This window comes from Etheostoma spectabile, chromosome 22 (assembly GCF_008692095.1).
Source record: "Etheostoma spectabile isolate EspeVRDwgs_2016 chromosome 22, UIUC_Espe_1.0, whole genome shotgun sequence".
Classification (NCBI taxonomy): Eukaryota; Metazoa; Chordata; class Actinopteri; order Perciformes; family Percidae; genus Etheostoma; species Etheostoma spectabile.
This window is the reverse complement of record NC_045754.1, coordinates 6,493,974-6,512,246: the sequence shown is the minus strand read 5'-3', so window position 1 is coordinate 6,512,246 and position 18,273 is coordinate 6,493,974. Positions and strand designations below refer to the sequence as shown.

At 41.6% G+C, this 18,273-nt stretch overlaps 1 protein-coding gene across 6 annotated transcripts in view; it reads left to right on the top strand.

Moving 5' to 3' along the window:
* dpp6a (dipeptidyl-peptidase 6a) overlaps nt 1–18,273 on the top strand; it is a 238,896-nt gene that overhangs the window by 126,569 nt on the left and 94,054 nt on the right. Inside the window, exon 1 of one of the 6 annotated variants that reach the window (XM_032503431.1) lies at nt 3,506–3,836. The exons of the other annotated variants lie outside the window; for them this stretch is intronic. Coding sequence (XP_032359322.1) covers nt 3,780–3,836 — 57 coding nt within the window. The 5' untranslated portion in view covers nt 3,506–3,779. Of the gene's footprint in view, nt 1–3,505; nt 3,837–18,273 lie in introns of those variants that run through there. 6 annotated transcript variants of the gene reach the window in all.

The following is an 18,273-nucleotide window of genomic DNA, read 5'->3' as shown; positions in this document are numbered from 1 at the left end:
TTTTCACAGATGGCATCAAGTTAGCATCCAAAATTGCTGAAATTTTATTGAATCCATTTTTCCTTCTACTCGTGAAATGTTCCCTGTGCCACTGGCTGCAATACAACCTCAAAGCATGATTGATACCCCCTATGCTTAACAGTTGGACAGAGGTTCTTTTTATTAAATTCTGTGCCCTTTCTTCTCCAAACGTACCTTTGGTCATTCCAGCCAAAAAGTTCTATTTTAACCTCATCGGTCCTCAGAACTTGTTCCCAAAATGCATCAGGCTTGTCTGTATGTTCATTTGCAAACTTCAAACGCTGATTTTTGTGGTGAGGACGTAGAAGAGGTTTTCTTCTGATGACTCTTCCATGAAGACCATGTCTTTACAAGTATCTCTTTATAGTGGAATCGTGTACCACAACTCCAGTGTCTGTCAGGTCTTTCTGGATGGATCGTGCAGTCAAACGTGGGTTTTGACTTGCTTTTCTCACAATCCTGCAAGCTGTTCTGTCTGATATTTTTCTTGGTCTTCCAGATCTTGCTTTAACTTCCACTGTTCCTGATGACTGCCATTTCTTAATTACATTCCAAACAGAGGATATTTGCATCTGAAAACGCTTTGCTATCTTCTTATAGCCGTCTCCTGCTTTGTGAGCGTCAACTATTTTCAGTTTCAGTTTTCTAGACAACTACTTAGAAGAAGCCATGGTGCTGATTGTTGGGGCAAGGGCAGAGGAGTCTGGGCATTTAAAACCTTAAGATTGACATCACCTGGTCTTTCCAGACGATGATTGAGAACAATCCCTGACACATATTATACAAACATCTAATCTGTCATTTGATGCCTTTTGGAGATTTTTCCATCTTTTCTTGGCTTCTTTATGCACATTAATACAAATTTTTACCTGGTGTGCCCAAACTTTTGAGACCCACTGTATGTATGGCAGACTTATTGTCCTCGTGAACCATACGTTCAAAAAACTACGAAAAGATAAGCATTGTAAATCATATGATTTCCATGTTTGTTTGTTTTTTTAGTTTTTTTCTGGGCACATCACATTGACTGCTGCTGTATAAGAACGTGGCTGGCTGTGTAGGGAGGTGGCTGGGTTGATGGGTGGGCGTTAGCACACAGGAGTTTCAAGCCAGGGAGCAGAATTTGCTTCCCAGGGAAAACAAAAGATTTTCACCCAGGAAATTTGTGTTCCTTAGGAGTCTTTTAATATAAACCACCAACTTTTTTACCTAAACGTAACTTGTCATTAAGTGCCTAAACGTAACTTTCTTCGCAGCATAACGCTCACTTTTTCTTGCCTACACCTAATTGTAATCTCCCGCCGAAATGACCAGCAGCTCGCGGTGCTCTGTACCTGCGGCACAGTCACCTATTCTTGGGTAACTGAACCACCAACTACCGCTGACCTGACCAGCACCATGCTGAGCACTATAGCCGGTGTCGCAGAGCTCTGTAGCGGCTGAACACATCTACCAAGTACCGCTGGTACAAAGAGCTGTGACGGACGTCTGTAGCCGGCGTCACAAAGCTTTGTTGCGGCTAAAAACAGCTAGCAACTGCCACTCTGCATGAAGCACTGTAGCCGATGTCACGTGACCAGCAGTCGTATTTTAGTGTGCATAACTTTCCGTACGAAATCATACAAACCCGTTTATGAGAATGCGTTGGACATATAAGACCATTTTCAAAGGGTTTTTAGTGGTGTGACTCAAGAAATGTTGGTCTGTATTTCAGTTGGTTGGTCAGTTTACACAGCTCTTTTCAGTTTGCAAACTGACATTTATGCTTATCTTCTGGTACAGGCATTTGTGTATTTCTCAGGATGAAGTGTAGCAACTTTGGTGATCCCTTAACTTCATTAAGGTCAATTTGATTTAATTTTGTCCAATACTTGTGTCTAGTGCTATTTAGCAAGCATTAGCATCGTAACACCTTAAAACATGATGTAAAAATATGGTAAACATATACCTGATAAACATCAGCTTTTTAACATTGTAAAAATGGTAGCATACTGATACTTAGCGCCTAGCTAAAAGCACCACAGTGCCTATGGAAAACCCCCCTCACTTTAATCAAGTAGAAAAACTAACTGAGCCTAACTACGCTGTATGCCCACACCTATACACTAGACACTTTTAGTTTGGGGACTGTCATCATTCAAATGTAGACAAGTCACTAACAAAGCTAAAATTCATGGGCCGTGAAAGTAAATTACAAAACAAAATAACACAATGATATCTCAGTCAAGGGTGTCAGGCGGTGCATTTTGTCCTTTGAGGCTACCTTTTTGAAAGACGAGCCTTTTCATGTGCTCGGCCGCTCACATGAAGCAACACTGCAGACATTCATTCGGGATTCCAGGGTAATTGGCTTCACCGAGCTGCCACCAGACTTTAATTAACAGTGCAGCACATTGGGTTGCACACCTGCAATATAAATAGTCAAACTGGAGACTAAGGTATTAATTAACATTAAGCACATCTCCGAACGAATCAAAGAAAGTAATTTCCTTGCAGTGTTTAATAGGGATTGTACAACAGTTTTTGTAGCTGTAATTAATAGAACAGACCCATGTCTGGTTGTTATCGTGAAATATATATATGTATCTATCATCAGTGCAACATCAGTGCTGCTGCAGTAAACTAAATGTGCTAATTATATTTTAGTCTCAGAATTAAGTTAAAGTCTCAGACTGACTAAACTTCATTAAGTCCAAATAATTTCCACTTTATTGCAACTACTTCCTTCCCGGGATCATAACGTGTTTACAGCCACTCATGTCTTAAACATTTTCCCTGTTGACTCTGTGTTATTACATCTGCTGCTGCTGTTTGAGTGTGATATTTAATCCTTTACATTACATTCAACCTACTTAGTGTGTCAGTGCCATTATTAACGCATCAGCACATTAGTTCTACTTACAGCAAGAAAGTTACATAATGCGGAAACTTTTCACACCAAATGAAGCAGGAACCCTGGCTTTAACTCTACTTGCCTAGTTTACCAGCAGCTTTACCACAACAGTGTCTCTGACGGAGGAAGTGATGGAACCTGGTTTAATGAGATCGACCTTTATTTTCGAGTGAAAATGAATAAACTAATAGATATGTGACACTGTATATGATTAAAAGTGTTGAGTGTTAGAATGTCCTTCTGGATGCAAATGGAAATTTGATGAGCTTATATTCATGAATTCAGCATTCAAGTTTCAGCATTTAATTTTTTTGGTGCAATATTTAACTGATACCTCCTCACTCTGCAACACGTAGCCCCCCTTGGCTGAGTTGACGCACGCCGTGTGTGTGTGTGTGTGTGTGTGTGTGTGTGTGTGTGTGTGTGTGTGTGTGTGTGTGGGTGTGTGTGTGTGTGTATGTTTGTATGTACGCGCTTGTGGAATATTGAACAGTTCACGCATAGTCCCACATCAAGCGTTTAAAGAGATGCGCAGCTTCTCTCTCTCTCTCTCTCTCTCTCTCTCTCTCTCTCTCTCTCCCTCTTTCTTTCTCTCTCTGCTGTCTCCTCCTCTTCTGTTTCGCTACCACTGAGAATCTTTTGGCTTTTCTCATCTTGAGCAGCGCGTCCCTCCTTCCATCACTTGATAATTCACACCTTGGCCGCTGCAAACGCAGCCTGTTGGCGCCGTGAATACACCATCTTCTTCTTCTTCTTCTTCTTGTGCCTGCCGGTGGTTCTCTACTGCACCTGTGTAGCTTTCTGTATTTGATTTGTTTTTCCTCCTGCCGGGGAAACAACAGTTTCTCCCAGCTGTAGGGGAATCATGACCACGGCGAAGGAAGGCAGTGCACCGGCGAAAACAGCTCACCAGCAAGAACAGGTACCGATGAGCTTTCCTCTCTGTTGCCTTCGCATTAAAATCAACATCAACCTGTGTCGCCCTGCTTTAGTTGGCACACACTGAAGCATATTGGCTGCAGTGACTTCTGTCTGACCGCTTGCAATGGTGTGTTGGAGGAAAACATAATCATTCAGTAGCCCTACGCGTACTATAGTAGACATTTGTACTATGAGTCTTTTGGAAGTGATAGCCGGTGCCGTGCAGATTTACAGCCTCGTGCTCGCTTGTAATCGTCATCGTTATTATGCAGTGATCATCATTCAGTGACTTTACGCACGGGAGACAACCAACAGTTTGTGTTTTCCATTCCATTCAGTGCGCTTCACCTTGCAGTAAGACACGCAAATCAGCTCAATTAGCCCAACTTGGATCAGCTTGTGCCTAATGTAAAAAGGCCTGCAAATGTGTTAATGTTAACAGTTTGAATCGCATTTAAATCACCATGTCATGCTCGTGCTTTCTACCTATGTAATAAAAGAGAAAGCGTCTGACCTCTTCAGAAAAGCTCAACTGTCTCTCTCCAGGCTGAAGGCTGGAAACACTGTTGCATTTCAGTGTGGTGCAGGGTGGCTCTGCTCAGTTTTCTGCGTTCCCTCCATCACTCAGTGATGATGGAGCATCTGTTGACCCGCCTCCACAGAGGTACACACTTGCCTAAATAATGGAGGAAACAATGGATTTTATTTTTAAGAATCAATATTTCATGATCCACATTGTGCTCTGTTAAGTGTCAGGGTTGTCAAATAATGCACCTCCTCCTGCAGTACAGAGCCAGTGAATGTGTCCCAGCTAAAACCTTTTTACAAGGGTCTCCACCATAGGAAATCTTTGAAAGTTTGAAGAAAAATGAAACTTTCCCAGTTTTTTGGAAATGGCACATTTCTTTTGAAGTTCTAACAATGTAGCAGCTATACAGCAATATACCCAGGCACTCTTTTTACAGCATTACCACTGTGAAAATGCTCTGGCAGATGTTTGTTTTCATTGCATCTAGATGAAATAATTCCATTACTGCTTCTAAAAAAATCTACTATCTCGGTCACTATCATTGTGTTTTACCTTCCTTAACTCATTTTCTGACCTCGAACTTAAACCAGACTAGACCTTTTAAGGTAATATGTATGAATGTGTGAATCCTGTTTTTACACGTCCAGGAGGCTGTTTAGGCATCATTTAGTAAACTTTGTGTTTTGAATCATATCAACACAAACTGTAACTCTAGATGGCATCTGTCACTGCTGGCCCCCACCTGTGCGCTGCACCTGTCTGAAGATGACAGAGAAGGTGAGAGGGACACTCTGCTTTATCCAGGCAGGTGATTTTACCCTGCTGGGATTTAGCTGCAGGCTGTCAGTCACACCCTCTGAGGCAGCCGAAGGGCCGCCAGTCCCACCCTGCATATTCTGCACACTGACTGTGTAGGCGCAAACAAATCAGTAAAAGCAACTGACGATTGACTCATTTCTTCTTCTTTTTTGTCAGCCCTCAAGTAAAAAAAAAAGGCAAAGAGTTTGCTGGTTTCTCTACTTCACAGATGTGTTTTCCTTTTCTGTATTGTGAATTCAAGAAATCACTTTCAACTCAGATGTTCATTTACTATTTTCTACCATTTTGTAGACCAATACGGCTACAGCTGATTTTCTTCCATTATCAATTCATTTTTCATATATTTTTTCTATCTTATAAATGAATCGTCAGTCTGTAATGTCAGAAAACAATGTGACATTTCCAACACCCGTCTTCAAAGGACTTTTTTAGTCCATCCAGCTGTCTTAAACCAAGATATAGATGTAGATACTTTCACATCTACATTTGTAATAGCAAACCAAAGAGAAATGAAATCCTTTTGATTAACTGAAGATTTTCTTTTGCTTGATAATTGACTCAAACGATTTATTTCAACACTGTACCGAAAAAAAGATTTAATTGTATTTAATAATAGTTTAATTTTGAGCACAAGTAACTAACACCTGCAGGAACTGACCTTTTTTTTGTAATTACTGACGAAGATTCGAGAGCTGGTGATGCTGGAACACCGGTATATGATCAATGGCGGCTGTCAGTGGATTTTCTTGAGGCGTGACGCTCCAGCAAAGAGAAAAATTGTTTCAAGCATATAAGGTTGTAGAATCAGCAACGTAATATAGACATGCATGCATGCACACACATGGGCAAACACATTGCAGCTGGTGCGCGCAGACATACACAGCCGCTGTGATTACGCGAGGTCCTGTTGCGGCCTCCTGATTGATGGTGTGCTGGCCGGGCTTGTGGTCCAGGGACAGAGGACGGAGATAGAGGGCAGCTCACCAGAGATAGCAACAGCTCTCCAGTAATCAGCTAGCCCTAGCACAGAAAGGGTCACACCACTAACACTCACTACTCCAACAGGGCGGAGGTTGTCAAGGTGTGAAAGGCTGAGTCAGGGTAGTAATGAACTTACAAAGGCAAGACACTTGACTAAACAAGACTAGCATGACTAAATTAAAGGTCAAGCAGCACTATTTTGTTGCCAGAATACTCCCACGTAGTGCTGTAACAGAGAGCACAGTGATTGGGAAACTGTGAATTTGGCACAAGGTGCTTGACATGAGCACTTCTTCACAAAAAAAAACCCAGATAAACCAGGTAGAGCAGCTCGTGTTCCAAAAGCCTCAAAAACTTTATAAACATATCTGATGTGAGCAGTTTAAGGATCTCACATTACATTAGTAATTGGGATTTTCCAAGTTCATTTTTCTCACTTACTGCCCACAGGCAGTCGGAGCTTTAAAGCACAGCCCCAACATTTAATGGGGAAGACATCCGCGGAAAAGCCACCGCCATCCAGCTTGATGGTTGGGCTTTTAACTGCTTTTTCACATTCTGTGTGACTGGCGAACTTGGGAAGCCATAGCGGGTAATGCATGCTAAAGGGAGAGGCTTGGAGACTGTGAGAGCCGAGCTGAAATGCACGGTCTGCCCTGTTAAAGTTGATTTAGTAGCATCTCATAGTAGCTGAGCAGTAAAGGGCTTTGGGTGGGATTCAAAGCCAAAACCTCAGATCAGGACAGCAGCTTGAGGAACAGCTGAGCGGAGCAGCCTGTGGGTGTTCCTGAAGAGAATAGATACCCGAGGACCAAAGAAGGAAATGAATCATAAATAAGCCATAGCATTGGATAGGATGGTAGGTCTTACTTACTTTGCTGCTTTTTATTGCTCTCAAATCATGATTTCTTTTTCTTGTCACATTTATCATACATGAATATGCCTATTAGACTCTTTGCTGGCAGGTGAGGTGATTAGATGGATCTTGCATCATTATATGTACCAGAGAAAACCCATGGCTGTCTACATCCCCACCAGGCTAACAGTGTAGTTAAAAATGACAAGGACTACAGCATAGGGGAATTTGCTATTCTACGTTTTGGAGAAAAAGGGTATGAAATCCTGGCCAACAAAAAAAGAGCAGGACTTCCTCCTATTTATTTATATTCTTAAGTTTCTTCTAAGATACTATGATACCTCACTAGTAAACTTAATGTACTCAATGTCCTACATCTAGTAAGTAAGATTTCCGAGGCTGTGCGCTTGTCAAATATTGATCAAATGTTGTTTATCTGAAACGGAGTCTGTCTGCTATGAGCTGATAAATGCACAAATCAAAGGTGAAGATGCTCACTCAAAAATATAGGAGAAAAAAGCCAAACGGAATTGTCGAATTGATGATTGATGATATTTGACTTAAACATTTTGGGATGTTTTGTTTTGTGTAATCGCACCAGGAGAAAACAAGTGGCGCTTTTAATCAGCCGTGTTTTGTTTCCTTCACCTCGCTGTGGTAAAGCCGCTTCCTCTGTGGCCTGCTGATGAATAGCTCAAGTAATAAGTGCTTAAACGGGTGTTAATTAAAGTAGCAACATGCACACAAGACACAGTGGTAATGACGATCGCGGCGCATGCTTTGGCTTCTGTGTTTTTAAGCATGCACCTGCCTACGGTAAGTGCGATACAGCAGTGGTTGTGTTCCAGTGCCCCAAAGTTTTTTTTCCCCAATTGGTGCATCTACAGAATGCATTTGTTGTCCGTTGTTCCAGAGCTTCCACTCTTCATCAGGTTGTCTAATGTTGTTAATGAAGACTCTTTTTCCCCCTTTTCACAAGCCAATTCACTGGTAAGGTGATAAGTAGATCATTGTGAAAATGACCAAGACGTCAAGGTGTCATAATGCGTGTTGGTCTGCCAGGAAGTCCCATAACGTAATGGTCAAAATGAGATCATATAAATGCAAATTAGCTCTGGCTGTGTAGCATGTGTAAAGGCCCAGTCACACATTTAAAACAAACTCAATTTATTTCAATGGAATGGCCATGATAGATAGATTCATCCTGTGAGGACAAAGTAAATGAGAGTTTAATTTGGTGAGCTTTGACTGCAAATTTGCGCTATTGACCAATAGCAAACCACACTGCCAAGACGGTGAAAGCTAACATCGCTTATTAGCTGTGTTGAAGCTTCCACTTTCATTTAACCTCCTCCATAAAAAGAGCAATGGTTGGCAGGCAACTAAGAGACAAGAGTCAATGGCACAAGTACGTCTTTTTTAAATAAAAAAATATAAACTAGAAAGGGCACTCGGAGAGTGTGCCCTATCTCAGTGTAAAAGCAGTTTAACTTTTGCCTGTCAGAAACCCATTTCCCCAATTATTCCGACACCACATGAATCTACTATCTCGCAATGGCAACAAAAGTGAAAATTGATTTGTGAATCCACCCCGTGATTCGGAACTCCTCCAAAATACAATGAGTTCTTCCTTGGCCCCAAGCTGCCTTCCACCAACTGTAATGGAACTCAGGCCAGTCGTTTTTCAGTGATCCTGCTGACAGACAAAAAAACAACAATCAAACAGACAAACCAAGCCTAGAACACTTTACCAAATTAAGTGATGTACAATGCTGAGAACAAAACACCAGGAGGAGCAACAGTACAGACAAAATACAAAAGCAACTTACGGAGAGCCAAAGTACTGACTAGCATTAGGGTGTTCCCAGCTGGTTAGCTTGTTAGCTTGTTAGCGGTTACAATAATTTACTATCTTGCCCTGCGAGTTGTCACTAACAAGCTTTAAGGCAGAGACTAGACCAGCACCTGCTCCCTCAGTGTGAGACATTCTGCTTGAGCGTTTAAGCAAAAAGGCTGAAAATATAAAGAGCAAAAATAGAAAACTTTACCAGTTTTTCATATGCATGACATTATATAGAACTCTGCATAATTTGAATTTATGGTTCTCTTGCCAGGTTCTTGCTGCTCTGCTTCCCAGGTCAGATTGTATAAACTATAGTATAGTTCTTTTAGGGAATTCACTGACTTGATTTGAAACTGCAACTTATCTATCATTGTGATGCTTTCTCTGCTTGTGCATAGCTTTTTACCGATGGCGAATCAGTGGCTAACGTGCTGTTAGGTCCTCCACCATTGTCACGTACACCTAATCTCTTTCGTTTTCCCCCTCGCACTGTGTTATGTTATTTCCACACAGCCAATTTTTAATGAGAGAGATAACTGGCGTGACCAAAATAGGTTTGGATAAGCAAAGAGTGATGAAATGATTCACTTTTGGAATGCAAATAGATAATAGGCCAATTCCTCCTGTTCACAGAGTGCCCTTGAGTGATAAGAGGGAGTGGGAGATGGATTTCTAGGAGAATTGGATGCCCCTAATGTTTGTGCCATAATTCATCTTAAGGGCAATTATGAACTATTGAGCCGTGATGTTGGGGTCTAAAGTGGAGATTAGAGGCGAGATTATCAGGCAGCAACCACAGCAAATTATCATGATTGTTGTCGTGATTTAAATGTTCCTTGCCAAAATGGCTTATAACATGGGTAGGGGGGGCACTTTAATACAGCAATAAATATTCAGTGTTTGGAGCAACGGTCAAACTAAATGTCACCATAATCCTCCATCTCGCTAATGGCCTGTGTAGACATCAGGTGTGTGCGTGTCTATTTGTGTGTGTCTGTGAGTAAACACAATTTAGGAGGAGTGTCCAAACAGTGTGTAAAACCGCCTCGTTTAGGAAAAGGTCAGCATTTTTTTCAGGTGTCTTCTTTTGTTTTAATGTAATTGTGTCCCTAATGCGCTATGCACGTCTGCACAGGATACGCATATCAATCTCATTTACTCTCTTATATTTCCATAAATGAAGGAGCTGGCCAAGCCTTTTCTTTCCTTTCCCCTTGTATTCAGGTGAAAAACACAGTTTCATAAGGAAGGAAATAATCCAATAATAATCTGCATTTAGAATACTTAATGTCAGAAAGTCTGTATATTTTCAGAGATGACCTACCTAATAAGTTTGTGAACCAGAACAATAGGTTTGTGAACCAGAAATTTCTCTGGTTGCAAGTCCGTTTGGTATGCTGAGCGGAAATAGTCCGCAAGTGTGATTAATCATGCTTCAGACTGTCAGGGGAGTGTCAGCCTGTATCTGTGCACCCTACAAAACGCAGGCGTGCGTCAGTGTATAAGTTAATATGTCTCTGTATACTTGTGCGTGTGTTTATCTGCGTCTTGCCTCAGTCCGTTTGAGCTGTGTTTTCTGGCCTTATCGACCTGCTGTAATTAGAAGCCCAGAGCTGTGGAGCAGGAAGGCGATCAGGAGCCGCCGTGTTCCGCCGAGCCTCTAATTGAAACGTTGAGCGTTGCCAAGTTCAACGTCGCAACCCCCTACCCCTCTCCACCCCCCCCCCACCCCCCGGGTCCTGCTGTCGTTTCGGCGCCACCTCCACGTCAGTGACAAACATTCACAAGAGCGAGTGCTAGTCACGAACGATAAGCAGGTAATTGCCTGTAGGCTCAGATGCGAATTAGGAGAAGCTGGTGCTCCAGCGTCATTGGACATGCTGCTCGGAGTTGTTTGTGCCCATGTCGAGGAAGTCTGACAGCTCAAAGTGATACACATAGCTGAGCTTGGAATGTCATTATCTTTGTCTTATTTAAGCTTTGGTTTCAGACTTTGCTCTCAACATCTGGTATAGGTTGTTAAAATCCTCATTTTGCAAAGTTGTATCTTTTCCTTTCCAATAAAAATGAACAACAATGTCCTCCCCACTTTCGTCAGTGACGCAAATTGCTTGATGAGGCGGCACACAGAGCCACTCAGTAGCCTGCAGGAGGCTAAAGGCTGTGCCCGAATCTTGGCATCTGGCTGCTCAGCCTGGCACAAGCCTAGAGGAATGAGCTTGCTTTTTCAAAGCCTGGGCGCAATGTTACAACCACTGTTCCTGCTGACATTTATTGCTTAGAACCTTTAGTGTTATAGTTATGGCTGTAATAATTCTCGCCACCGTGGAATGCTGATGGCACTCCAAATTGACCAACTTGAGGATTTTAACGTGACAGCTCACCACGTTATGGAGATGGGAGCGTGAAAGTAGGCGGCCTGCTTCAACATCATCTTTCTCTACTTGAGAAGCACGCGTCCCTGTCATCAGTCTGACATGTTCAGCTCCATCCGGGACTGCTGGCATGCATCCCACTCCCGCTTCCACCAGCCGTAAGATTTACATCTGGGTGGAAGGGAATTGGTCTGAGGCGACAATGTCAACCCCCTGCTGATGTTCCATGCTCAAAATATTGGCAGCCATTACATGCCTCCTCAGTTTTGTTAAGTGTCATGCCTGAAATACTGACTTTCATCATGACATTTGCTGGGCACACTCCAAACGCCCAGTGGCAGCCCAGTTTCTATGGAGATGCTGTAGCTCAGTGTGCAGCCTTGTACAAAGAAAACACCAACACAGATTAAAAGCGACAAAGTGAGTGGGGAGGGGGAAATAATAATAATTCATTAATTTTGTCACCATCTTGTTCATGTTTTTTCCTTTGTTGACTAGCGGCTGAAATTGAATCACATGCTTAGCTAATTTGAGTCTCAGTCTGGCAAATGTGCATGCAGCCCTAATTTCAGAGTGTTCCAGCAAATCCGACTTAGTTTGAACATCAAACACCACAGGAAGCTTGATTAAGTCTTTGATTGTTGTTCTGCTGATATGAAAATGCGGTACATATTTAAAGACACATATTTAAAGGGTTTTCATTATCTTTTCATCATCTGGAAATGTCAATGCCAATTCTTAGGCAATATAGAGACTTTTTGCTTCTCTGATAATGAAAAATATCCCACTTAAGTAATCACCCTTATACAACGTAGCATTCATTTGGATATTACAAACAAGCAAAGATACTATAAGATTCTTAATAGCGGTTACACAGCCTGATTGAATCTTCCTCCTTTACCATTTTGGATGCTAGAAATCCACACAGTCCCTGGGTTTGCACTCTGGAGTTTATTAACTCATTTTCGCGATCCTCTGTCAATTGCCACTCAATTATATGCTCTACCTCTGCTTATATCAGTGAAAGCCTCCACTCAGTCATTTGCAATCGTTTTTCAGAAAAGAAGAGCAAAAAACTATATTCCTTGGGGTAGTCTTACAAAGCCAGTCAATGACTTTTGTTATAACACATTTATTATCAGAGTTGTCACTGACCCTTGAGTTGCTTCAGGCCAATTAGACATAAAAACAGTAATTGTTATACCCGAGTGATTCCACCAGGTATAGGGAACAGTTGCTCCCTAACGTTATTGGCCTCTCAGCCTTCAGGGCACTCTTTCAGATACCTTTTACATTTAAAATCCATATTAAAGATTGTATTTTTTCATATATAATGTTGAAATTCGGACATAACTTAAGTTTAAAATGTATCTAAAATCTTATAGCTATATGAGGAATTCAAAGTAATGACAACAAAAGTGTCGGGTAGTTCACATGATACAAGCCTTCCGTGACCCCCCCCCCCCTTCCTTCCACACACACACACACACACACACACACACACACACACACACACACACACACACAGCACACTCACACCCCACACCCCCTCCTTCAGGCAGTTGCTAGTAGCCAAGGAGGACACGGAGGATTAAAGAAACATGGACTTTTCAGAAAAGGTAATTGGCTTCACTTGAGTTTCTACATGAGAAAGTCACAGGACGCCACAATCTTCTGAACACAGCCGTACGGAGAAATACAGATAGAGACTAGTTGTGTAGAGCTGATGGATATTAATTAGCTTCGTATTAACTCATTTGGCAGCGGCTTGAATGTAACAGACGTTCATTAATATCAAAAAGTTACGCACTAAAGCTTTAAAGAAGCAAATAAAATAATGAAAATACAAAGGATGCCTGTGCCAAACAAACAAAAGACCAAACAAACCAGAAAAAGACTAACAATGGGAAAAGAAAAGCTCTGCCAGAACAGGCATAAATATGAACAGTTTGTACGATGAGTACAAGTACTGGGGGAGGTAAACACAGGAAGATGGCTTTGATCAGAGATGGGAAAAGATTGGGAAGCACTTATCCGATGGAAGCTCACTGATTTAAAGTAAAAAGAACAAATAAACTGTGAAAGGGTCTCATGGCACAGCTTCAGACCAAAAAACAGAACCATATGTCAGAGGATCTTATCAAGGCCGAACTGGCGTATTTGCACTACAGAGTGCAGAGTTTTATGGCTTCAAGTGTTTGTTGAATTTTTTACATTTTTGTATTTTGTGTATTCAATGTGTAACTCTTTGTTGTCATGTCATGCCTCGTCTTGGCCAGGTCAGCGTTGCAAATGAGAATTTGGTTAAATAAATTAAATAAATTTCAATAAAATTGAAAAGGCAAATGTGTGACACCCATAAGACAAGAAAAAAATAATTATATACTTCATTTTAAGCCACTTGAATGAAAAGACTTACTGTAGGTCATCTCCCATCATCCATTGCTGGTCTCAGGCCTTGTGTTGTGGCTTTGTGGTGCTGAATGGACAACTCCCATGATGTTTTTCTGCCTCTGTGCAGACTGATCTCATGAAATGGCGTCTGTATGACACGCCATTATTGGTGTGTTATCAAGACGCATACTCACTTTTTAGTGTGTTTATCAATGCTGTTTAGCCTCTGTTGACTTACATTACCTTGCAATGTCGTGTGAATTAACACCGTAGCGAGTAGTTGAAAGGGCGATAATCGGCGTAGGGAGGTTGGTCGGGGTGGTGGATGGTTTTTCTTCTCCCAAACCCAATTGTTTTTTTGTTTCCTAAACTCAACCATTGCTTTCTTTTTGCAATAACACGGCAGGTGGCGTGAATGTGTACGCCCGCTGTATACAGCGGAGACATGCATGCAGATAGCTCTACATGCGTACAGATGACACACCACTTAGCTTAAGAAAGTCGGCATGTACGTTTAGGCAAAGTCATGACGTCATGTTGTCTGTGGCTGTTTGTCTTTCTCTCTCTTTCTCGCTCTCTCTCTCTTTTACCCTCTCGTCTTTCTTTTCACCGTATGTGTGAATGTGACGTTACTCGATCACTCGGGCTGACTGGCAAACTCCATCATGTTAGTTTAAAACATAGATCACAGAGTTCGACCGAACCCAAACTTGACCGTGGGGTGCATTTGTGCACATGCAGTCTTGTTGTTATGCCGTTGCTGTTGTTCACATCAGGAGGCAATGTTGTTTGTTGTTGTCTTGCTTATGCTTTTTGTGTTCATGGTGTTCAGGCTTGAAAACGTATCTTATTTGTTTGAACTTTAGTTAATAATCTGAAACTAATTGTCGAATGAACTTTATTTGAAGTAGAGAGAACCTGCAACCCTACACCGGCGTAGTGGGTTTCTTCTCCAGATGTTATATTGTGGAGGTAACATAACAACATCAAATAAGAACATCTTATTGTTGTTGTAATATTTGGAGAGGGGAGAAACGCTCAGCAAAAGAATGCTGTTGGCTTTAACATGTAAACAGAATCTTAGAGCTTATCCAATGTGTTTTTTACAAATAGGGAACAAAGGACATGTTGAAAATCAATTTCAACACACTTACTTTGTGGCAACATAATGCATTAGAGAGCATACGTGCATTAAGACCATTGAACAGGACATCCCCCCCCATTTGTTCACACTGACAGGCTGCACAAAGATTTTCAATGGAGATTTTTCATTCAGTTTCTTGTGGTGCTGCCTTTTAAATGACTTTTTATAGGTTTTAAGTGTAATAACAGCTAGCTAGTGAGGAGTGAGCAAAATGCTTCTGTGCTTGAGTTCTAAAGAAAGGACCAAGCAAGAGTGATGGCATGACAACAAACAGCCAAGTGTGAGTCATATCTGTTTACGCCCAGACTTAATATATACATTCTGTTTTGGTGCCAGAGGGAACATGGAGCATGACGCTTTCACAACAGAAACTCAGCTTGACCCTTCCTGTTTATCAGTCTTTTTTCCTCTGGCCACACTAGCATGTGTTTAAAGCTATCTGTGACAACCAGGTCCCAAGTTTGATTTGATACTTAAATACCAAGGATTTTTTTTTCCCTTTAAGGCAAAGAGATTAGGTATAATATGTTACTGTTGTTTGTTAGTGTTGGTTAGCACAGCATTTGAAGTTGGCCCCTCCTGCCTGGCTTAACGAGCCAGAGAGAGAACAAGACAGCAGCAAAGGGCGAGTGAGCTAGAGAAGAAATGAAGAGAGGGAGCGATGTTAGCGAGAACATAACAGTGTAAGACAGGATTAAAACGTTACTTTTTGATTGTTTCAAAAGCAGAAATAAACACACCCACACCTCCGTGGGGAGGTGCCAGATTGGCGTATTTTGCGTAAAAGCCGAGCTTCACCCTGTCACTGACACACCGACCAACAGCACACAACAGCGGTCTCTTCTGGGTGCCTTGTGTGTCGGTATCAGATGCAAAGGATCGTGACAAGCGCAGGTACCCTGGGAATGAGAATGGGCTGCTGGGGGTTACCTCCCACGTGGGGTCCAAAGGCTCTTCGCTGACGCCCATAAACGTCCTGCACCGGCCAAATAATAAGAAAAGAGAAAACCCCGGCAGAGAACAGGTTCTCTCCAGATACAGACACCACTACACACAGTCTCACACACACACTACACTACACACACTAAACAGTCTCATGGCAGTTTGTGAAATTGTCACGTTATTTAATCATGATTCGTGTACAGATCATGTGAATGTCATTTTTTTTGTGTGTTGATTCCGAATTTTAAAGTAATGTATTTCAATGGGAAGCGTATTTCCTGATAATAGCACGATTACGGTAGCGAGTAGTATTGAAAAGCCAAAAATCCGCGCAGGGAGGTTGGATTGGGTGGTGGATGGGTCAAACAACACAGCACTTTTACCCCTGAGACTGGCAATCGTGTCCCGCATGTTGCAGTTCCTTTTTATTCTCTTCCTTACCATTTCTCCGTTGTTGCGTCGAAAATCGTGGCATGTACATGTAATAATAAATCAAAATTACGTGAACTGACATGAGACCAGGTTGCTTCTACAGTAGTGGGTCGAAAGTGATGATTGAGATGGATTACCTTTGTTTTAGTCTTTACGTTGGTTTCTTTAGGGGAAATCCTACATATTGTATCTTTTAATATTATGATATGCGAATTAGGACATTTGAAAGGATAGCAGGCATGTTTGAAAGCTGATCATGTGTCCTAAGAACTGAAAGGCCCTTATACATGTGAGGCTTATTACCTTTTTGAGATCTAGATATAGAATAAATACATTTTTAGATTAAAGTTAAATAAAATAGATTTACAGTAAATGACTATGTACAGTGCACCCATGAAATGAGAACTCATAATTCAAACATATGATTTTGTAATTATGCTCTCATTTAGTCTTGGTGTTACAAGCATACTTTGCAAATGGCATATCATATGTCTTATTTTATTTTTTTTATTTTTTTACATTTGCCTTTTAGACAACCCAGTGGTATAAATAAAGAATATTTCTGTTAAGAGAAACAGTATTCTTTGGCTCTTTTTAATTATTGACTTCTTGTTGGCTTTTAGATGAGGCCAAAGGGCCAGTGTGCTTCAGCCAAAAGCTTAACCACAGCCTGAGAAAGTTTCCTTGCTAAACTTTTCAAACTCTCAGTTGACTGTGTGCTGATCACACTTGGGATGAACCCACAAGAGATCCTGTGCTACATTTTAATGGGGGCATACTTATTTCTGGTTGAGAAGCAATCTTTAATATTCAGAGTTGTTGAGAACAAGACATTTTGATGTTGGTGTAGAAAATGCTGTTTTTTTCCTGACACTGAACCTTGTATTTTCTTTCTATTTGAGAACAACAAGTCAGTAATTTCATATGTGCTTGTTGTTCGATGATACGTTTGTGCTGAACAGTGCAGTGAAAGGTGTTTACCGCTTCTGTGAAATGAAGCAATGCAGTGACATCAATACATTTTATCAACTTATCAAGCTTCCCAGCAGCATTAGAGCTCACTCTCACCCACACATTTGAGCCATTCTTACGTTCTGATTTGATGATACGCTCCTGCAGAAAGTCACACTATCTCTGTACACCCCACATATCAGAACAGGGTCACTGCTTTAATGCCTGGGGATTCCTATTTGACAATAATAGTGTCTGAGATACCCAGCAGGTGCCTGAATAAACCCTCAAATAGAGCAATTATTCTCAAACAAAAGGTCACCTCAGGCGCGACGACAGGCCCGGAAATCAATAAAGCTCCCAATTACAACCGAAGCACGGAGCCTATATTTGGTCTCCGGTCACCAGCCTTCCAGGTAGTAGATCAGATTTCAAGGCAACCTCATTCCCTCAGTACGTCTTTGAGATTTAGTTACCAAATTTTATTTCAGGACTCTTTGCTTCACACTTGTTTAAAAATGCATAAATGAGTCCGGCCCTTCTGATAGCGGTCTCCTTGATAGCAGATGCCCAGGGACTGATGTGGCCTTCCTTTTCTTAGCTCACATAAGAAATTACAATTACTTCTCTCCAGTAGGAATATTTAAAGGTCCCATGGCATGAAAATTTCACTTTATGAGGATTTCTAACATTAATATGAGTTCCCCCAGCCTTCCTACCTGGTTACCTCCCCTTTCTCCGCTTTGCTCGCCCAGAGAGTTTGGCCCGCCTATGAGAGAGAGACATCATGACTTTCAAATGAGCAAAGTGGCAGTTGGTCAAGACCACACACCCCTCCTCAAAAGCTACAGACTCAGAAATGGCACTTACTAAAGAAATCTCATTGTGGGACTGGCCCTAGTGGCTGTGATTCTACACCAAGGCTGAATTTGGGGAAAGAGACTTCAGATACAGTATTAGGGGACCACTAAGGTCTATATAAAGAGACTTCAGATACAGTATTAGGGGACCACTAAGGTCTATATAAAGAGACTTCAGATACAGTATTAGGGGACCACTAAGGTCTATATAACGGAGACCTTAGATACAGTATTAGGAGACCACTAAGGTCTATATAACAGACATTTCAGATATGGTATTAAGGGGACCACTAAGGTCTATATAACAGAGAC